At 34.1% G+C, this 24,508-nt stretch overlaps 1 protein-coding gene across 1 annotated transcript in view; it reads right to left on the bottom strand.

Annotated features, from left to right (window-relative positions):
• The window catches only part of ppp5c (protein phosphatase 5, catalytic subunit), a 49,945-nt gene extending 25,814 nt beyond the window's left edge, over positions 1-24,131 (bottom strand). The window contains exons 1-2 of the mRNA XM_067365629.1: positions 24,041-24,131; positions 1,237-1,478 (exon numbers count right to left, since the gene is read on the bottom strand). Coding sequence (XP_067221730.1) covers positions 1,237-1,478; positions 24,041-24,131 — 333 coding nt within the window. The remainder of the gene's footprint in view (positions 1-1,236; positions 1,479-24,040) is intronic.
• Between the last annotated feature and the right edge of the window lie 377 nt (positions 24,132-24,508).

Here is a 24,508-nt window from a genome sequence, read left to right as displayed (position 1 = left end):
TCTGAAAAAGAGAAAATATCCAGTGAGCAGCAGTTCTGTGGGCGAAAATGCCTAGTTGATGCCAGAGGACAGAAGACAATGACCAGTATGGCTCCAGCTGATAGAAAGGCAACAGTAACTCAAATAACAACTCAAGGTCTGCAGAAAAGCATCTCTGAACTCACAACATGTTGAACCCTGGGCTATAGCAGAAGACACACTGGTGCCACTCCTGTCAGCTAAGAACAGCAAACTGAGGCTTCACTTCTCACTGGCTCAGCAAAACTGGACAATAGAAGATTGGAAAATGTTTTCTTGTTTGAGGAGTCCATTTCTGCAGCAACATTTAGAATTTCAGTGTAAACAACATGAAAGCATCTAGCCTTGTATCAATAGTTCAGGCTGCTGGTGGTGTAATGGTGTGGTGGATATTTTCTTGGCAAACTATGGGCCTCTTAGGATCAATTGAGAACCGTTTAAACACCACAGCCTACCTGAGTATTGTTCCTGACCATGTCTATCCCTTTATGACCACAGTGTACCCATCTTCTGATTCATCTTCATCTTTCCTGCCAGTTCCAGCAGGAAATTCTCAATGTTCACTATACTAAATCACTTCCACAGTCGCCAGATCTCAATCCCATACAGCATCTTTGAGATGTGGTGGAATGGGAGATTCGCATCATGGATGTGCAGCTGACAAAGTCTGCAGCAATTGCCTGATGCTTTAACATCAATATGGACCAGAATCTGAAAAATTAAGGAAGTTCTGAAGGCAAAAGTGGGTCCAAGGTGTACTAGCAATGCATACCTAATGAAGTGGCCGGTGAGTTTATATAACTTAAATAATTTTGTATAAGAAACATTAAGTCAACGAGACAGAGATGTTTTCTTCCCAACACTAACCTAGCAGATAATAATCATGAACTAATATTGAGCTATCACATCCACCCAAGAGCAAACCAGCTCTAAAAAGATTGTCATTATTCAATTCAGTTTAGCGTTGATTCAATTCAGTTCAATAACAGTGCTGATGTTGAAAAATTCATCAATTATTAAATTCAATTTATATATAAAAAGCTCTACAGAAAACCTTAGTGTCATCATCCAGCTCAATTGTTTTCAAGTTTTGTTCTCATCCAACACAGTGTTAGTAAGAATAAGATAATATATTCTCGATGGTGATCAAGGTATTTCAATGTATCGTAATAAAGAAAAACAGTTGTATTAAAGTAACAAGAATATAATGAGTTTTACCGTTTCGTAATCTTTGAGCGCTGCTTTAAACTTGCCCAGGGCCATGTTGGAGGTGGCTCGCCGATAATAGCCCTTGATGTAGTTCTTGTCCAGTTCCAGGGCTCGGGTGGCATCCGCCAGCGCATAGCCATAGCACTCTGTGCGCAGGTATGCCAGACTCCTGTTACTGTAGTAGACAGCATTGGTTGGGTTTAGCTCCAGTGCATCTGTGTAATACTTGATGGCGTTTTCATAGTCCTTATCTGAAATAAGAGCATTAGACGATTAATGCCCCCATGACACAAAAAAGTATCATCTTCTCTATTGTGACATACACTACTAGAGGTGTGACTAGACAGGTAGCTCACGAGACGAGACAATACGAGACACGAGATTGAGTTCACAAGAACGAGACAAGATTTTTACACTACTTAAGAAATACTCAAAGATGAAATACATGATTAGAAAAATAATCTGCAGGTTTATTTGAAATGTTTTAACTAATCATTAACTTTTAATTAATGTCATTTCAGTTCTACTTTCTGAGTGGGAATTATCATATGCAGTAAAAGATAACAATGTTCAAGCACTGTAAAACGTTTTGCCGCAAACTGGTTTCTCTCCTGTATGATTTCATACGAGTCTCTTCAGACCTTACTGTATATGATCTATGAGCTTCTACAACTTTTGGCCTCCTAACTGAACTCCTTTCCACAAATTGATCATAGAAATAAAGAGTATAAATAAAAATGGTGAAACTTTACAATAAGGTCTCATTTATTAACATTAAAGTATTAACCAACATCAGCAACGAGCAATATCTTTGCAACAGTATTTATTAATCTTTGTTAATGCTAGTTAAACATAAAAATAGTCATTAATGGTTAGTTCATGATAGTGCATTAAGTAATGTTAACAGATAAAACTTTTGATTTTAACAATGTATTAGTAAATGTTAAAATTAACATCAACTAAAATGGTGTAGAAGTATTTTTCTTCCTTAGTTCATGTAAAGTTAACTAACATTAACTAATGAAAGCTTATTGTAAAGTGTTACCATAAAAATAAATAACACTGTTCTTTTAGTCTTAAGTGCAATAAGTGCAACCATAATCAACGCACTCTCTCAATATTCAAAGTGCAAATAGAGACCAAATTTTTCTTTAAAGGTGCACTAGAATTTAAAATTGAATTTACCTCGGCATAGTTAAATAATTAAAGTTTTGTACATGGAAATGACATACAGTGAGTCTCAAACACCATTGTTTCCTCCTTCTTATGTAAATTTGATTTGTGCAAAAAACCTCTGAAGTAGGGCTGCACGATTAATCGCATGAGATTGTCACGCGTGTCTCATCAGTAAAGCCGGTTCTGTGATTAGCGGTAAATGTCCATCACCTGCTTTCAAATGGAGCGGCACTTAATATACAGAGCCGTAGTTCGCGGACAAGCTACGCAATATCGTGTTCATAATCGAAGGCGATTCATCTGCGATTATGAACGCGATATTGCCAGCCCATGTTCAAGGCATTAGACAAGCCAGTATTACCGTGTGGAGCCGCATGGCTGAATCAACAGACTTTATGCAGGTAAGCAAGCAAGGGCAATGCAAAATGGCAGATGGAGCAATAATAACAGACATGATCCATGATATCATGATATTTTTACTGATATTTAGGGCCCAAGCGAATTAGCGCGCAGGGCCCTCTTGATACCCTAAGGATTATTATTAGGGCCAAAGCCAAAGGCTGAAGGCCCTATTGTTTTCTTTAGGATTATTAGGGCCAAAGCCAAAGCTAACGACTTTCGTACTCTAAGTTATGTCACCTCAACAGGAAGTCAGCTATTACAGGTTGTTTGAAAAACGCATGATCTGGAATTTGATATACTCCTCCTAGGCGATTAATCCGATCACCACCAAACTCGGTCAGGATGAAGTCAAGACATTGATGATGAAAAATTGCCAGCAGATTTTTGATATCTCAAATGGTTTGGCCGTGGCGAGGCAACGAATTTATGGCGAGAAAAGGGAAACAGGAAGTGTGTTATAACTTCTACATACATTGATTAATGTTTATGAAACTTCAGCTGTGTGTTCGTTATAGGAGTCTAAACTTGCTGAACCAACCTGAATACATTCATTTATAAACAACAAAACCAAGTTTTATTGGTTAAATCAAGCAGAAATAGCTCTTTAATGTAACAATTGCAGGTGACCACTTTATACAGTGAATATTGATATGATTAAACAAAATGCCTTTGGACCCCTGTTAGATTGTACATTGCGACATCTGTTTCTGAACTCTTTTTTTTTTTTTTTTTTCCTGAGGATCCAACTGAGGATTTTCAATGAAATCAACATAAAACTGAGTTTTGATCCAAAATAAGGACAAGGATATAAAGGTTGTAAAGGCAACCAAACAGGGGTTGCACTTTACCATCTAACAGGGGACCAGTGTCCTTTTGTGTAGTAAAATCACTATAACATGCACATGCTGCTTCTGAACTTCACCATGTACACTTTAACTTGTGTGGAATTGGGCATAGAATGATGAATAAAAAATGATAACCTAAAAAGGTAAACTAACATTTTTTTCTAGGGGTGTAACGGTACACGTATTTGTACCGAACCGTTTCGGTACAGGGCTTTCGGTACGGTGCACGTGTGTACCGAAGCATTACATTGCAACCAATATTCACCACCAATAACCGCAATAAGCTCTGTGTTTTGTTACTTTCGATAAGAAACAAAGTGTCATCCTTCAAATTCTGTCCACGAAATCATGAAGTTTAAACAGAAAATGCCATTTTGACGTGCTTTGATGTGGGGTGACAGATCACTGTACAGGCGCCTCAGTTCAACCGGCAGCGCGAGCGCGGAGCGCAAGTGAATGTGTTCATCTCTTACTCCTTAATACTAGTTACAGAATAAACATGAAAGAACATCTGAAGGTATGTTGCAAGATTCAGTACAACTTACTGAAACGGTCATATCTCATGTAATCGCTCATTCAGTGTTTCAACGGTGAAAGCGTCCGTATTCAACAATATGTCATGATGCATTTACCTCAGAAAAGCCATTCAGTGTTCACAGCTTGTTAGTTCGCTAGAGAAATGAACTCTTTTGCTTAATATATGCACTGTATTAGCCAATATATTCATTATTTTACTTAATCTTTTAGTGATATCCTGATTAGGCTATTTAATGTATGTTTAAATAAAATCTCATGTTAAAATAACAGCCACTGTGTAGAAATGATTATATTTCAACAACGAATTGGAGTAAAAACATTTAGAAGTTAATGCAAAAACTGCCTTAGGTGCAGCTTACAGGTTTGCATACAATTTGTTATTTGAGTGTTGATTATTTTATCTAAAAATAAAAAGCAATTGAGTTTAGGCTAATAGTTTGGGCTTCTTTCAAGTTAGGGCTCCCTACATAGTTTATAGCATTAGCAGAGATCCTTTTTTTTTTTATCCTTAAGAAACTTTTAGTTTTAATTTAATTTAATATATTTAAAGACAAAAACACAATTTGTTCAGTAAACCTCTGTTTAATATTAAAAAAAGCAATTTTATGTTTAGTTTTCTCTCCACCTGCTGTACCGAAAACTGTACCGAACCGTGACTTCAAAACCGAGGTACGTACCGAACCGTAAGTTTTGTGTACCGTTACACCCCTATTTTTTTCACATCAAAATATTATTTAACATCAACAAACTAACCGTGGTCAATAAACCAATGAACACACATCAGTAAATACCAACAAAACAATGTTTTAGGGGTTAAATCAAGCAGAAGTAGCACTTTAAGGTAACAATTGCAGGTCATCACTTTATATAATGAACAGTCATTCTGTTAAACAAATTGACTCTGTTAGAGTCCCCTGTTAGATGGTAAAGTGCGATGGTTGCTTTGTCATTTCTTGCCATCACAAACACACTGTAAAGATTTTGGAGGTCAGATTGAATTTCCCCTTTGGGGATTAATAAAGTAAATCAAGTAAATCAATCAATCAAGATCTCCAAATTTTATATTGACTTCAGCACTGCTGCAAAATTGTCAGTTGGCTCAATTAACTTTTAGTTTCAGATCAACTTTAAAATGTAACCATCTACCGCACGCATTATGATAAATCTATAAAAAAAATATTTGACTCTTTTTCTTTTCTTAGAATGGCTTAAAGTGCTGATGATTTTATGGTACTTTATATGTTGCCATATGGCAACAACGTACAATAGTGGAAGTAAATTAGAATAAGTGTAAGTGTATATAGTTAATATTTTTCCTCAGAAATGTTGTTTGTATTGAATCAATTGGTGCTATTATAAACTTTAGCAGTAAATATAAACAACACGAGTCCTTGTTTGTTACTGACGTTTTAGTTTGCTTTCAGCAACTACCGACAAGAGTCGGCAGTCTGTCAGAAAATTGCGCCACAGAAAAAATTGCATGTCATGTGTCTTAACCAAAGCACATCATTGGCTAAACTAAGGTCTTCTCTTACCAACAAAAAAAACAAGAATGTTCTCTTAAAGAGATAGTGGCAAGGAAATGAACACAAAGTGTATGTTGCCATATGGCAACACTATGCGGTAGAGGGTTAATTTAATTTGAGCCAACTGTTTAAGACTGTTTTAGATGCAATAATCAACATAAAACTTAGAATTTTGATTTTTAAACAGCAGGCTTTATGTATTGTCTGGTTTTATGACAACTAGATAAACTAAATATTATCAGATTATCACATGAGGACATTATCACTGATGTTCAGCAACATCTAATTGTTTTGATAGTATTTTGATAGATCATTTTTTAGATTCTGAAAATATATTTCAGTATGATATTACTAAAGAAATATATCAAACTGATGTCTTATTTAATGTAATATTATGTTCGGGTTTGAACTTAAGTTGAACAGTTTTGAAAAAAAGCATGTACATATAGACGAGGCCTAATATTAATACTTGCCCAACCGCCAAATGTGAGTAAAAATTGGTATTGGCGAGCGTATAAAACGGTGTCACACGCCAGTTGGCTGGTAGCATTTTTATGAATTCTAACAAAGCATGAACGTGAACAAACATAAACAACGATTGGGTAAGTTGATGGGTCAGCGCTGCATCATCAAGAGAGTTTAAGCCTTGACCATATAAAACTTCAAGTGCAAGAAGGCACAAAAGGGAGCTCATTTTGTGTGCTTTGAGAAAACTTTTGTGTGCGCAAACAAGCGCATGCCCAAAAATCAGTATCTCTTGACAGCCCACAAATATTTAACTGAGCTGTCTTGCATGACATTTTGCTCTTAAGTGGACAGATTAATAAAAAATATGTCAAAAAATAGTGAGTATCCCAGTAAACATAGTTGGTTAGGTCTTAATATACAGTATCAGTATCTTAGATCCATGCATTGTCTGTGTTTTTAATGTTAATCAAACAACAAAGGCAAAAGAAAATTATCCCTCACTTCTGTTGACTGGTTAACTTTTGTAACTTTAATAAGTATTCATTAATAAAGATGTTTAATTTACAGTGAAGGCTATGCAGTGTTATATTACATTTCCTTACTTTATTTAATTCCTGCATCTGAAAACTACTGTTATACCTACCTGAAAAACCTGAAAAGGACGGTTCATTTTATTTGCATCATTTGGATAATAATTTTATTACTGACTGTTTACTTGTCTTTAATAATGTTTATATATATTATTGTATATCAATTAGGCTTGTGGTTTTAGATGTGGTCTTGAAATTGAAATAGAGAATTTTTAAATCTTCACTGGTATCTAAAATGTTGGTGTCATTACTGCTTGTTTTGGCAAAAAGAGTTTCATGGCCAGAAAAAAAAAAAAAAAAAAAAAAAAAAAAAAAAAAATTTATGGCTAGAAAGTTTTCTCAAGTCACTGTCTATGCACAAGGGGAAACCTAGAAGGAACAATTTTACTGTAACATCATGTAAAAAATTGCTGTGAATTCTGAACAAATATTGTATAATGCCTATCGATAGTGTTTTATGAGTGACAGTGTGCTTGTTAGGTGAAACTTGTGCTAGTGTTCTTGAAAAATGACTTGATTTGAGAAATTATGTGTTTTGGTAGTTTTAGTGCATTTTGAATATGAAATTAATCGCTGTGAAGCTGGTTTGGTGTACTGGGTGAATAACACACTACAAATTCTGTAGTGTTACAGTGCTGCATACATGGCAGCAAGGTTTCTTTATGAAATAGCAGACATGATAGCATAGATAATTTTTGAAAAAGCTCCAAATCAACTTAAAGGTTTGGATGCGGTGAGAAATTCACACAGACAAAACTAAAAAAATAATGAGTCAAACTCTCTTTGTTTAAAAGACCATTTAAAACTGTAGTCAAAAAAGTTTAATGATTTGGCCATAACACATCCTTTATATTTTAACATAGGTAATTTCATGTGTATTCAGGATTGGGTTTGGATTGTGTAGAGTGCACTACCCCCGCTGGCCCCGCTACCCCCGCTTTACATTTCAATACACTAGGTTTCAAAAGGGCCAGTTTATCACTGGTGAGGTACAGACAAACAAGCTCACCAACTACCAATACTGTTACCAATGTAGAAGAACCTGTGGAACTTCTCAAATAAACAAGAGAAGGTGCTGGGATTTACCCAAATTAAATTAAAACAATGTTTACCACCGCTAGGACTAGGGCTGCACGATTAATCGCATGAGATTGTCATGCGTGTCTCGTCAGTAAAGCCGGTTCCCTGATTACCGCTAAATCGCCATCACCTGTTTTTAAACGGAGCGCCTTTTAATAGACGGAGCCGTAGTTCACGGACAAGCCACGCAATATCGCGTTCATTATCGAAGGCGATTCATCTGCGATATGAACGCGATATTGCGTGGCTTTTCAGTGATCTACGGCTCTGTCTATTAAATGCCGCTTCATTTGAAAGCAGGTGATGGTGATTTAGCGGTAATCAGGGAACCGGTTTTACTGACGAAATGCGCGTGAGAATAGCATGCGATTAATCGTGCAGCCCTAGCTAGGACACATTTCTTTCAGCTTCAGTTAATCAGTTAATCTCAAATTCAAAATACACTAAAACTACTAAAATACTTAATTTATGCGTCAAATCATGTCATTCTTCACAAGACTAGAAAAGGTATCCCCCCAACAAACACACTTTGTCAGAAAACAGGAGCATTACACAATGTTTTATTTTGTAAAATTTCTTTACAAAACAAGATTGACACTTTTACTGTTTATAATTCACTGCAGTTTGTTACATGACAAATAACTTTTTGTCATGTAACATACAATTCATTTCTCTCTTAGACACAAACATCACCAAAGCTTTATGTTCTATACAGGGCAATTTACACATGCTTACATACTCTTTACAAAACTGTTTAACATAAAATTCAAGACCTAACACAACACAAAAATTAGTAAGACTGAAATTTGCTACATTTTTACAGTAACACCATATTAATATTCTGAATCTAAAAAACAACAAATACAATCAAAATAATTATATGTAAGCTGAACACCTACACAAGTGTTAGTCTTTGTTTCATCACCATCTAATTTAACATGGATTATGTAACAAACTACTGTGAATTATAAACAGTAATGTTATTTTTGTTTTGTAAAGAAGTACAAAAGAAAACATTGTGTAATGCTCCTGTTTTGTTGTTGTTGTGTTGTTTTATGACAAAGTGTGTTTGTTGGGGGGAACTTTTGCTAGTCTTGTGAAGAATTGAGACATAAATTAAGTGTTTTTGGTAGTTTTGGTGCATTTTGAATGTGAAATTAACTTCTGTGAAGCTGAAAGCTGGTTAGGTAATTTTTCAAAACTCTTCACTCAGTTATCCTAAACAGAAATGCATCCTAACTGTGGTAAAACTGTTTTTTAATTTAATTTGGGTAAATCCCAGAATCTTCTTTAGTTTATTTGTGAAGTTCCACAGATTCTTAGACATTAGTAACAGTATTTGTAGTTAGTAAGCTCTTTTGGCCTGTACATCACCTGTGACAAACCTGCTTTTTGAAGCCTATTGAAATGTAAATTGTCAGTGGTGGTTGGTGCCGCAAGCCTACTTCTAAATACACACAAAGTTACTTATGTTTAGAATATCAAGGATAATAATTATATTATATTAATAAATATATTAATAGTTATGGCCAAATCATTCAATCTTTAGACCACGATTTTAAATTATATCTTAAAAATAAAAAAGAGTTTAACTCATTAAGTTTTTTGTATCTGCGACTTTCTCACTGCATATTATCATTCTGTGTCTTTAGTCACTCAGGATGGTGGTGTGAACGATCCTATAGAGGCAGTGATACTTTGACCATCTACATGTGTTTGTGTAAATGTGTTTAAAACTAAATCTGAATGATAAATAAGGCCACATTTACAGCTGCTATTACAGTTTTTTTCAATCACTATAGGACACATTTCATAATTATTCACACAGTTATTATTTAGACAAAAATTGCAACATTTCTACAGTAGTATCATATTGAAATATATTCCAAATCTAAAAAAAAAAAAAAATGAAATACTATCAAAACAATTAGGTGTAGCTGAACAGTTACATGTCAGTCTTTCATCATTTTCATCATCTATACAAAAGCGGAAACTTCATAAAACTTAAGAAATATTTTTGTACACTAATGTAAACATGAACATTGTAACAAACTCCAGTGAATTTTGAACAGCAAAAAAAAAAAAAAAAAAAATGACATGATTTGAGATTTAAGTGTTTTGGTGGTTTTAGTGCATTCTGAATGTGTAATTAACTGTTGTGAAGCTGAAAGCTGGTTTAGAGAGTTTAGAGTTTTGAAAAAGTGACATAAATATTGAAAAATGTGTCCTAGCCAGGGCTTGACATTAACTTTTTTGCTCACCAGCCACTGTGGCTAGTGGTTTTCCAAAGTTACTAGCCACTCAGAATTTTCACTGGCCATAATTTTGCTGTTGGGAAATTACATTTTATATGATTAAATTTGACTTTGGCATACTAAATTTACTTGATTTTGAGTAATTTTACTTGATTAGCTAGATTTAAAACCTTTCAAACTTTCAAATGCAGATTAACCACCTAAATCAAGACTAGGCCTACATGGTATATCAGATGGTATGTACGGGTAGGCAAGGGGTGTGTAATATGACCATAATATGATAAATTTTATAATAATTGTGTAAGTTATTTTTATTAGGCTATACAAAAAAGAACAAAGAAGCAATTTAGCAAATTACAAATACAATAGTAAATTAAATAGCCTAAACTAATTTTCAGATACAGTAGGTTTACTTAATATTTATTTATCTTTTGTTGTTTGATTAACATAAATGACATACAAACATTTAATACAAACAGAGAACACTTCCGTTGCTGCAACCATAGGGCTGGAAGAACACGCGTCGGTTCTATTTCTAGCATGCACGCGTTTTCTGCGTGGCTCGAGCGCACCTGAGACGCGTGTCTCAGTGTGCAAACTCCAACCTGTTAAATATGGGAGCCGAAATAAAAACGGACACGCCACGCAGCTGAGACGCTCACGCAGCCAGTGTGTCGCCAGCCTTATTCAAGGGGGAATGGGAACAGTTTTTTATTTTTAAATCTAACGAAACAAAAAGCCTTCTGAAAAGTAGCTTGTGCCATAGCCTGCCTTCAGTCAAGAATGACGATAAACGCGTTCTCTCATTGAACATCTTTTATTGTTTCACATGCTCATTTTTTCAAAAATGTCAAAATTTTCCTTGCCCGGGATTTGCGCACAATTGCGTGACAGTGATGGACAGCTTGACAGCGTCACAAATATGAAGCCTAAAATATCGCTATCGCCCCCTGGTGGCTTGCTGCAGTACAGGTACTATGTAAAAAATAACAAATTTGGAATTAGAATTAGTATATCAAATAATAACATATTAGGATACAATTTGAATTTTATTTTATATTACGAGTATCTGGCCCTTACAGTGTCTGCATTGAAAAATTCTGGCCCTTGGACAAATATAGTTGATGACCCGATGTACATAATATACTGACACATATCCATACTCCGACATTTTGACATCTGCGTGCGTGTATTTGACTACTCTGGTCTTACCCACCACAGCTGAAATCTACCCGCATTTGGCGGGTTAGCGGGTGTTATTGTCAAGCCCTTGTCCTAGCAATTGTTAAAAAAAAACTAATGAGTCACAGACAGCACTATTCACTGTATAAAATGGTGACCTGAAATTGTTACCTTTAAAGAGATATTTCTGCTTGATTTAACCCATATAACTTTTTTATAAGTGTCAGTGTTAAAAGACATTTAGTTCACATAATTTAATTGAGATAACTGACAATTTTGCAGCAATGCGGCAAGTCAACAAAATATTTACAGTGCGTTTGTGATAGTAAGAAATGGCAAAGCAACCAAACAGATGTCACAATTTACCATCAAACAGGGGACCAAAGGCATTTTGTTTAATCAAATCAAAAATCGCTGTATAAAGTGATGACCTGCAATTGTTACCGTAAAGAGCTATTTCTGCTTGATTTAACTCATAAAACTTTTTTCTGGGGTAAAAATGTATGTATTTAGGTTGGTTTAGTAAGGTTTAATTATTGACTTCAACAAAATTAGTTAATTTGCCATTACAATAACAGGTTACCACAATATGTTACCATTTTTTTTATTCCATGCCCATTTCCAAACAAGTTAAATGGTAAAGGTAAACAGCAGCAAAATGTGCATGTAATAGTTATTTCATTACACAAAAGAACGGTGGTCCCCTGTTAGATGGTAAAGTGTGACACCTGTTTGGTTGCCTTTACTTTTAGCAATGTTTCATATCTCTGAATGTAATAGCAATGTTCATAATAAAAACTAAAATACCAGATATTGCCATAAAAATACAATTTAGAAAGATTTTAAAGGTTAAAACTCAGTGTTATGTTGATTGTTGCATTGAAAATATTTAATTGTTTTAGCTAAAGTGCCAGTGTTAAAAGACATTCAGTTCAAATGATTTAATTGATATAACTGACAACTCAACAATGCATCAAGTCAACAAAAATTGAGATCTGACCTGGAAAATATTTACAGTGTTTTTTGTGATGGTAAGAAATGGCAAAACAACCAAACAGATTTCGCAATTTGCCATCTAACAGGGGACCAAAAGCATTTTATTTAATTGAATCAATATTCACTGTATAAAGTGGTATTACTTTAAAGAGCTATTTGTGCTTGATTTAACCCATAAAACTTTGTTTTGTTGTTATAAATTAAAGTATTTAGTAGGGCTGGGCGATATATCGAATGCTTTTGTCACGCGCATTTCGTCAGTAAAGCCGGTTCCCTGATTGCCGCTAAATCACCATCACCTGCTTTCAAATGGAGCGGCATTTAATAGACAGAGCCGTAGATCACTGATAAGACACGCAATATCGCGTTCAATATCGACGGCGATTCATATCGATATTGAACGCGATATTGCATGGCTTATCAGTGAACTACGGCTCTGTCTATTAAATGCCGCTTCATTTGAAAGCAGGTGATGGCGATTTAGCGGCAATCAGGGAACCGGCTTTACTGACGAAATGCGCGTGACAAAAGCATTCGATATATCGCCCAGCCCTAGTATTTAGGTTGGTTCAGTAAGGTTTAATAATTGACTTGAACAAAATTAGCTAATTCACCATTATAATAACAGGTTACCATAATAGGTTGCCATTTTTTATTCACCATTAAAGTGTACATGGTGAAGTTAAGCAGCAGCAAAATGTGCATGTTATATTGATTTCATTACACAAAAAGACACTGGTCCCCTGTTAGATGGTAAAGTGACACCTGCTTGGTTGCCTTTATATTTAGCAATATTTCCTATTCTGACTATCTCTGAATGTAATAGCAATGTTCATAATGTTCATCGCAGTAGAAAGATTTTAAAAGGACAAAACTCAGTTTTATGTTGATTCCTGCTTTGAAAATCTTCAGTTGGTTCAGCTAAAGTGTCAGTTAAGTTCACATAATTTAATTGAGATAACTGACAATTTGGCAGCAATGCAGCAAGTCAACATAAAATTTTGAGATCTGACCTCCAAAATATTTAGTGTGTTTGTGATGGTAAGAAATGGCAAAGCAACCAAACAGATGTCGCAATTTACCATCAAACAGGGGACCAAAGGCATGTTGTTTAATCAAATCAAATTTCACTGTATAAAGTGATGACCTGCAATTGTTACCTTAAAGAGCTATTTCTGCTTGATTTAACCCATAAAACCTAGTTTTGTTGAAATTGGTAGGTTGGTTCAGTGATGTCAAATAATATTTTTATATTTATACCTTTATATTTAGCAATATTTTGTATTCTGTATATCTTTGAATGTAGCAGCAATGTTCAGAAAAACACTAAAACACCTATTCTTGTTATTAAAATACACTGTAAAAAGATTTTTAAGGTCAAAATGAATGAAACTGAAGAACTGGCAAAGCAACCAGATCATTTCACACCATCTAACAGGGGACCAGTATCCATTTGTTTAATATAATCACTAACCTGATAAAATGGTGACCTGCAATTGTTACCTTATACCTGTTTCTGCCAGATTTAAACTTTTGAACTTAGTTCTTGCCATAAAAAATACACTGTAATAAGATTTTTATTGATTGATTGATTGATTGATTGATTGATTGATTGATTGATTGATTGATTGATTGATTGATTGATTGATTGATCGATCAAAATTATTTTTTATGTTGATTTTTTCATTGAAGATCTTTGGTTGGTTTAAGAAATGAAGTGCCAGTGTTCAGTTCACATAATTGAGCCAACTGAGGATTTTTTTAATGCAGCAAGTTTTGAAGTTTTTGGCTCAACAGTGGAAACATGGCTACTGAGTCTCTTATATGATGGGCAGGAGGAACACAGTCCAGTCCTCAATCTTTTTAAATTGGTGCAAGGAATCAAATCTCACTCTAAACATCTCCAAAACAAAGGAAATGTCTATTAAAGGGGTACTTCACCCCTGGAAAGATGAATGTGTATTTAAAATTGGTCATTTATGTAGTAGAAATGTGAAATTATTTTTGAATTTGGAGCTTTCTAGACTGAAAAAAGGCAGAAAATGTATTTTTCAATAATGTGGATGAAAGACAACAACTCCCAGAATGCACTTGTTTTGGCGGCATTACCAGGAAAATTCAAACAACTAGGCTTGCTGTTACATATTAAAATACTCTTATGTAATGTCCAAAACATTAGCTTTTGAACTGTTGCCATCTCACTATTTAAAACTGATTCAAATGGTTTTTCCTCAAGCAATTTAACGTTTATAATTTTTAATAACTGATGGTTTGGCCATTTTTTTTTATTTGTATATTGTGTATGTTCATGCCTACTGTGATCCCTTATGCCTGTGTGAACATTACATAATTATAGAAAGATACATAATGTTTTCACTGCCAGTTCACTGTTCACACATAGCTCCATTGCAGGCTATGGAGGTCCCCTGTTGGATAGGTAGACATTGCAGGTAGGGACCTTGGCATATTTTTTAAAAATTAAAAAAATGCTCATTTGAAGTTATATTATAAGTAATATATAATATAATTATACTTAATATAATAATATAATAAACTTAATATATAAGTTATAAGACCTTAAAAGAAAATTTTGGATGTCATGTTTGTTTCTTCAAAATGACCAGAAACACTGGTCCCCTCTTGGCGGGTGTAGAGTAATAGTCCCCTGTTTGTAATATAGGGGTGTGTGTGTGTGTGTGTGTGTGTGTGTGTGTGTGTGTGTGTGTGTGTGTGTGTGTGTGTGTGTGTGTGTGTGTGTGTGTGTGTGTGTGTGTGTGTGTGTGTGTGTGTGTGTGTGTGTGTGAGTGTGTGTGTGTGTGTGAGAGAGAGAGAGAGAGAGAGAGATTTTTACACCCTTGATCAGTTATTTAACCCTTTTATTGCAGACTCACTGTGCTTCAGACTTTATTCCCAACCCTTGATCAAACACATCTGAAACAGCTAATCAGGCCAGTTCATTTGTAGGCCACTGACAACATAGCATTACATTATTAGTTTGATAATTAGGTTAATTCAAATATAAAAACATACTGCAAAATATAACTTAATTTGAAATTGAACTATGACACTACATCACTATTGGTATAGGACTAGTTTTTAAAATGTTCGAGTTACAATTATTATTTTTACAATTAAATTTATTTTTAAAATGAACTATTTATTGATAAAATTCAAATTATTAAAATAAAATCTTTAAGTAAATTTCACAAGATTATAAAAGTGTCTGTTTAAAACAAACTTGCATAAGTGAGTAGAAAAATCTAGACATGTACCTTACTATTACCTGAGACTGACATTAAAATTGTCTTTGCAGGTTCTGTGATTTGGCTTAATTAATTAATTAATTAATTAATTAATTAATTAATTAATTAATTAATTAATTAATTAATTAATTAATTAATTAATTAATTAATTTTTATTTTTTTTCCATTTTTTTTTTATCTTATACCACACATATTAAAATTAAATGAAAGCATGCTTTTGGTGCATAAGATTGGTGCACAAACAACAGCTCAGGGAGGTCAAAAAACATGAAGAGAAGTGTGAGGATTATTGACCTTATTCCTGACTAGCCTACTGCGTTTCGAATTATGGGTTCCACTTCCGGTTTGGGACACTTCCATTCAAAAAGACTGAAACTTATCGTTTCAGATCATAAGCTTGCCCTACAAATAAAGCTTATCTGTCATCTTGACTGAATAAGCTGTCAATTTTTCTTTCATGTTTTATTTTCAGACATCACAAGAATTACATAACGCTTGGTATTGTAACATAACATGTTATAACAAGAATATCTATGGCGAGTTCTCTTTTCAGCAGATGCTTTCTATCTTCCCGATTATTTTATTTTGTATCACTATAGTATATGTTTAATTCCGTCCGTTATTGCTGTGGAAAGAATCACACTTTTTCATGGCCTGTTGAAAGTACCTTGTTGATGCTTTTACACTTTTAAATGTCCTTTTAATGTTTGTTGGTTGAAGGGTGAGTAGAATAATGTCATTTTAAAGTTTAAAAGTTTAAAGATAAAACGCATTACTCGTTCATAGAGTCTATCACTGGCTGTTTACAGCTTAACGGAAATTACTCCCATAATTCGCGCAAAGCGTCATGGGGTGTTGGAATAAGGTGAATACAGACATGGCAGATTATGATGATATTCTGCACTCATTTGAAATTGACAACATTCTATGACATGAAAGTCATCTCAATTTAAACGATCTCATGGATGTGGCTGTTGTGGTTTATAATCATAGGAGCATCAGCTGCTGCAGTAAATGTGGTGTGAAATTGACATAGTCCTTTTATGTTTAACTGTTTTAAATGCCCATTGCCCGCTGTGCACATATATATATATATATATTTTTTTTTTTTTTTTTTTTTTTTTATATATATATATATTTTTTTTTTCCCCGTCTTCCGGGGCTTTTTGGGGACCTTAACATGCTCAAAAACTCTCAAAAATTGGCACACACATTGGAACGCCACAGAGGCTGGTACCCGGGCGTGGCAGGGGGGCTCGATAGCGCCCCCTTGAACAAAGTCTGAAAACTTGGTCCATATATTAAACACACTTGCACGTATTAGTATGAAACTCGGTACACATATAGACCTCATCGGGCCAAACAACTTCCATGCTCTAAGTTCTACTCCACCCCAACAGAAAGTTGGCTATTATGGGTTGTTTGAAAAACGCATGCTATGGAATTTGATATACTCTTCCAAGGCGATTAGTGGCATAAGAAGTTATAGGGCACCTTTAAGCATGATACAGAGCTGAGAGATGCTTACAACTACACATCCGAGCCTAAGATAGCTTTCATATTGGAAGATATTTGCATGCAAAGTTTGGACCAGTAAGAATTTTTAAAGGTGCCATCGAACGTTTTTTTACAAGATGTAATATAAGTCTAAGCTATCCCCTGAATGTGTCTGTGAAGTTTCTGCTCAAAATACCCCATAGATTTTTTTTTAAATTAATTTTTTTAACTGCCGATTTTGGAGCATCATTAAATATGAGCCGATTCAGGGCTGCTGACTGACAAGCCACGCAATATCGCGTTCAATATCGACAGCGTTTCATATCGATATTGAACGTGATATTGCGTGGCTTGTCAGTGAACTATGGCTCTGTCTATTGAATGCCGCTCCATTTGAAAGCAGGTGATGGCCATTTAGCGGTAATCAGGGAACCGGCTTTACTGACGAAATGCGCGTGACAAAAGCATTCGATATATTGCCCAGCCCTAATTCACAAGTAAATATGCCATTAAAACCATACTTGTCTATTTTGATCGACTGTGAAAAATGTTGTAAGTTGACAATCGTTGGTTGTCAATATCATGTCGCTGCTTAAAATTCGCAAACATTAATTTATTGCACATTTATTGGAAAGTCTGAATTTATCAGAAGTCCGAATGTGCAAATATAAAACCAACTTTACCAAAGTCTGCATGCATGCGTCGGATTATGTAAGTACCGTATTTATTTGGATGTTTACATTTGATTCTGAATGAGTTTGAGGCTGTGCTCTGTGGCTAGAGCTAACATTACACACTGTTGGAGAGATTTATAAAGAATGAAGTTGTTTATAAATTATACAGACTGCACGTGTTTAATAATGAAAATAACGACATGGCTCGTCTCCATGAATACAGTAAGAAACAATGGTAACTTTAACCACATTTGACAGTACATTAGCAACATGCTAACGAAACATTTAGAAAGAGTTTACAAATATCACTAGAAATATCATGATATCATGGATCATGTCAGTTATTATTGCTCCATCTGACATTTTCTGCCAGATCCAGACGTTAATACTGGCTGCCCTTGTCTAATGCCTTGAACATGAGCCGGCATATGCAAATATTGGGGTTGTGCATATTAATGATCCCGACTGTTACGTAACAGTCGGTGTTATGTTTAGATTCGCCTGTTCTTCTGAAGTCTTTTAACACTCTCGTGTCGGCGGTCACGCCGGCGTGATCAACGCGTTTTTTTTTTTCTAACCAGTGTGAAAGAGACTCAAAATACTCTGTCAATGTTGCACATACAATTAAGAGTTATACACCATTTTAATCTGTGGAATATCTTCTTTTATTTGTGTACACTCAGAGTAACAACAACATGTTGTGCTTTTTGTAAAATAAAGAAAACTAACATTAAGGCATGATCTCTCGTCTCCCTCTGAACGTCCAATCTGATAGTTCTCAGAAAATGAACTGTAACTTAGTGAATACTAATGACAAAAAAATTAGACTTATGTCTAAAAAAACGCTGAAATGTCAGGTTTTAAATCGTTTAAGTCAAATCGAAAACAAACATTCTGTGTTTATGTAATCTGTATGAAAAGAGAGCCATGTCAGAAATCCTTGATTCAGCTCATTATCCGCTAATGCGGCCACGCCCACGGAGGGAGCGCTATTCAGACACAAATTCTTAGTCAATACATGCATTCATCGTCTCAATCGTGTTTTTGAATAGCCATAGTTAGCGATCTCTGGCCTCTGTTAGTTCAGTTATTTCCTGAATTGCCTATTCTTCTTTAGTGCTCAGGCATTTGTGGACTAAAGGTGTACAGAGCGCCCTCCGGCTGCGAGTGTGAATTGAAAATACAGTATCCAGCACTCATAGTAATGACAATAAATCCTGAATAAATGTACTCCTCTGTATAGACAATTGACAAACATATGAGAATCCATCAGTATTTCTCCAAATGTGCATGCTTTTAAGCTAAAAGCCTATATGAAATACCATAGAGGTAACATAATTGTTCAGACACTTTGCATCACAGAAATACATTATATGTTAAAGAATATAATAGAATACCATTATTTTAAATTGCAATAATATTTCACAGTATTGCTTTTTTGCAGTATTTTTTCTGTATGTTTGATTTACACCATGATGAGATTTGAGACATGATCAACAGAGGGTTTTTTCACAGCCTACCTGACTGAAAGAGCTCTGTATTTATGCAGCTCATTAGAGCTCTTTATGCAATTCTTTTGTCTTTCTCAGGTGAGAATCATCCATTATACATGAGGATTCACGCCTCCACGCATACTGTGTTTGACCAAAGATGTTTTAGAAAATTTAAATCTCTCTATTGTTTTATATGAACAAGCAGGCAGCATAATTTTACCTCATTTTGAAGCAAAAACTCTAGTCTACAAACTCAAATACCCAGAAGTCTTGTGAACAAAGATTTAATATATATTTTTTGGCCTTATTTCAGTGACTTAAGTTTTTTGTTTTTTCAATAACCACGCATAAACGTTGTTCCTTCAAAAACACAAACATGTACATACATGTTCCTCACATATTATTGTAGCCTAGTTCGTGCTGAATACAGTGTAATGACACTTTTTCCATTAATATGTTTATGAACAACTGAAAAAAAGCACAAATGTCAGGGCATGTCAAAACTTCTCCAAGGCCCCAAAAATCCTCAGACCCCTGAGGGTTAAACAAATGAGATTTACATAAGGAGGAGGAAACAATGGTGTTTGAGACTCACTGTATGTCATTTCCATGTACTGAACTCTTGTTATTTAACTATGCCAGGATAAATTCAATTTTTAATTCTAGGGCACCTTTAATGTTTTTGAAGTAAGTCTCTTATGCTCACCCAGGCTGCATTTATTTAATCCAAATTACAGTAAAACAGTAATATTGTGAAATATTACAATTTAAAATAATTGTTTTCTGTTTGAATATATTTTAAAATGTAATTTATTTCTGTGATGCAAAGCTGAATTTTCAGCATCATTACTTTTCAGTCTTCAGTGTCACATGATCCTTCAAAAATCATTCAAATATGTGGATTTGCTGTTCATGAAACATTTATTTTTATTATCAATGTTGAAAACAGTTGTGTACAATTATTTTAGGATTCTTTGATGAATAGAAAGTTTATAAGTTTATAATATAGACATTTTTTGCATGCATGCAGGTTAGGTGTTTCTTCCAGCATCTCAGTGTTATCTGGGTATCGATGATCCAAAGATGTTTATTTACAACATGCTTTTGAAGCGTTGATATCTGTTTAGTGTGTGTACACAATGGCCAATCAGAGGTGTTTAAGAATCTGCTCAACAGTGCTCAAAATACTAGGGGGAAATGCTGGTATCGTCACATTTTTTAAATTTTAGTACCAACTTGTTACTGGATTCAGTGCTTTTGACAACCCTAATTCATTGGATTGATTTTAGTATATTTAAAATAATTTAAGTGCGCACCTAACACTAGAAAAATGATTTTATTATCGACATCAGCAGATAATAAATATTCAACGACTTGGATCGAATCGGGGACATAAAAAAACAAACAAATTTGGGTTTTTTTTTTGTGCCCCCCAAATGTTACATGGCATGGGATTTTGGCTTGACATTTGTTTTTATAATGAACGTCACTATAGCCTAATTTGTGTTTTATTTTATAGGCTATATATAATTTATAGCTACTCATTTTTCATTGTTGTTCTGTTCTGAATACCATTAAATTAAAAAATTAATAATTAACAATTATTGCATAAATATGACTCATGTAACAATGCACAGTACAAGCGCAGTGTTGGGCTTCTTGAGTCTGTTCAGTAAGGAGCATTTTGATTGGTAGATTAAAAGCTTACCATGATTGGCTGAACAGAACATCCTCCAAAAAAAGATATTTATGAATCTTAACCTGCCAGAAAGGTCTCAAAAATACAACAAACAAATTCAAAGCAGTCCATGCACGTGTGAGGATTTGCAAATGCAGATTCAACGATCCATAAATACATGTAACATCATTCATAAATATGCAATTGTAGTTAATTCAAAAACTTTATATATACATATTTGCGTAAACATTTTAAATGTATATAGGTAGGACGCATTTGTGTGAGCCTTTGGGGAAATATTTTTGCTTTTACTTGTGTATTTATGAATTGTGTTTTGAATTTACAAATCGGATTTTGTAAGAATGAATTGTGCTGTGAATTTATGAATTTTGTTTTGTAAATGTATTATTTTTTAAACTGATCGGGCTCTGTAAAAAAATTGCATCTAAAATGTGAGTGACTTCATTTTAACTACTTGTTTATTGAACTGTTGTATGAAATCAGTGTCACATTTTCAATCATGATGGTATTCAGGAAGACAGCACTCTTGGTCGTGTGATGTTGATTAACTGTATGTGTTATAAATTTCATATTTTGAATTTTTACCACAGTAATATGTTAACTGAGTTTCTTTGTGTATGCTGCGCTCAACTGTTTCGATTTCTCTTTGAGAGGCTACGCAAACCTCAAAAGCGCAACCTTGTTACTGTCAGTATATCACAGAACGTATATTATATGTTATTATCTACTATCAATCACCAATTACACTAAATAAAATAGGGGTGTGCACAAATAGTCAAATATTCTACCTGTAATTAATATTCGAAAAATAAAAATACTATTTGAATTTTACTATGTTGCTTTGCTGGCCGTAAACGCAGTGAATCCATGATAAATCCTAAGCACTAAAACTCGAAGTTATAACTAAATGCACCGGGTGGCGCTGTGGAGCGTGTTTAACAAGTTCACTTTATTTGATCATCATGAAAATGAAATCTAAACACCCGTCGAATGAGGAAAGACAGCTGTCCATTAACTTACTGCATTCACGACAGGTAAGTGCAGCTGTAACCCGAATGAGCCAATAATAACTTATCGGATAGCAAAATGATTTTGAGACATATGCTTTCTTTAAGTTTCGTTGAGGGAGATATATTTACTAACAGAAATCACAAAGTGCTGCTGTTAGAAACTTAGCTTTGTGTTTCTGCAATGTCTGTTGTGGCTCGTATTCTAACCCGAGCATGTTGATATTATTGTTTTTCTCAACATGAACATGTGAAACAATATGAAAATGATAACTATACCATATAATGTTACTGACTGAAGTGTATTATGAACATTTTGTACGATAACTGGCACTGTCTGCTTTATAAGTGTTTTTCCTGTTCGCGCTGCCTGAGCTTAAATGTTTTTGTTCTTTATCTATAGCATATATATATATATATATATATTTTTTTTTATTTTTTTTTGCACATATTGTTTAATGCTTTGAACTAAAAGAAAAGCTTAAGATATAACATAATGTAAATAAATGTAAACATAAGCTTGTTGTGCATATTGCCTAATTGTAAGCTTGTTCAGAAAAGGTTAAAAAATCTTGATGAATTAAAAAAAAATAAAAAATAACGTCCTTCTCGTTGAACCTCATTTAAATAAACGAATATTCATTTTTTACGAGCCCAAATATTCGAATATAGTATTTTGGAAAAATGCCCATCCCTAAAATAAAATAAAATAAGAATCATTATCGTGTTTTGGTGTTTCCCTAGTAATTTTATTTATTTATTTTTTGTTATTGACATTTTAATCAGGCTACTTGTCCGGTTGGGCAAGTAAAATTCTCTTTTCACTTGCCCCTTCAAAAAAAATCCACTTGTCATGGACAAAAGTTAATGTCGAGCCCTGATCGACATTACTCTGCATATCATTGTGATTTGTGGCTCTGTAGATTCTCACTAAACAGACAATGAGTGAGAGAGAGATCAACTAAGGAAAGAACAAAACATGCAACTGCAGTGTCTAACATCACAAAAACAATCAACATAAAACATTAAAGTTTGCAAAGCAACACTCCTTATAGGTCTAAAACATCAATTTTCTTTAAACATTGTTGTTAGTTAGTTTATATATATATATATATATATATATATATATATATATATATATATATATATATATATATATATATATAAGTATTTATTGGGGTGACTCCAAACATAAAGACAGTAAAGTCAATCTCAACAGAAAAAGAATGAAGGTTAAAGCATTAGAGATATAAAAACTAGAGATATTTACACCTAAATGCAATTAAAACACTACAATCAGAACTGCAATCTATAATTTCAATGTTATAGTCATAAAGCAATCCTGAGATGTGTATGGGGGTACAAATATGAAAAAATAAAGGATTAAATAAATGAGGAAATTATATATAAAGTTGTATAATTAATAAATGAATAGAATAAAAGAATTAGGAATAAATTGTGTGAAAATAAAACATTTATTCCACTGGGTCCTGTTTTAATTTTATTACATTTTAAAATGCTAGGAACATCCATAGTTGAACTAATGTTTAATGTTCTTCGTAAACATTAGAATATTTTTATAAAAAAAATCTAATAACATGACGCTTATTTTTTTCCCCAGATTAAATTATATGAAGAGTGCAGATATAAAATGCAAATAAATTACTGTACATCGATGAAGGACAGATCTGACTCAATTGGCTAACGAGAGTGTCAAACGGGTGCAATGAGTTCACATAGTTATCATCATATTTAATTGCTGTCATCAGAGCATTTTCATTGTACAGTGTAGTGATGACAGTGAAACAGCATTATTACACCATCAACATATAGCCTGACAGTTCATAGCAGTACTCAACGAAAAGATCTACTATCTCATCTCTCCTCGTCATCGGTATATGTTGAGTAAATAAATCATAAGTACGATTAATGAACAATTCGGTCAGATGAGTGATTCATGGGTCTGCCTGATTCGTCATGTGTTGTTCATGCTCATCTCATACACATTTCCCAACTATTAAACTCATCAGTCCTCATGAAACCACAAACTCATCCAACACAGCCCTATCCTGTCAATATCAATCCAGTCTCTTATTTACAGTGGGTAGCTGATATGCTTTTACCTTTAAAATAGTTATTCGCCTTCTCCTTGAGTTTCTCTGCACTGGAATTCCGCTCTTCTTCCGCCATCTTCTCACTGCCGTATTCCATCATGCTACTGTGAGTGCACGAAGAGCTGTCGCAAACACTTGCAAGAGGGTCGTAAAGCGCTGTTCGCTTAACAGAGCAACATGAGTTTGATATCAACGATATGAACTTGTGCAAGTTATTGCAAGATTTTGTGAATTACTCTGTCCACTTTTACAAATCCAAGATAAAATAAGTAAAAATTGCTCAAATAAAATAAGTAAAATACATTATTAATTAGAAAAGATGTAATTAAATGCATTAAGTAAAAGGATAATACACATCGAAATTAAAAAAATATATATTTTGATCTCAGCAAAGAATATAAAGGTTAACTGGTTATAGCCATGTGGTGTACAGTATGTGCCGATAGTAGACATTTTGTAATGTTTTGACTATGCCTG

Source organism: Chanodichthys erythropterus, chromosome 17 (assembly GCF_024489055.1).
Source record: "Chanodichthys erythropterus isolate Z2021 chromosome 17, ASM2448905v1, whole genome shotgun sequence".
Lineage (NCBI taxonomy): Eukaryota > Metazoa > Chordata > Actinopteri > Cypriniformes > Xenocyprididae > Chanodichthys > Chanodichthys erythropterus.
The sequence above is the reverse complement of the archived record's forward strand: the minus strand, read 5'-3'. Positions and strand labels throughout refer to the sequence as shown.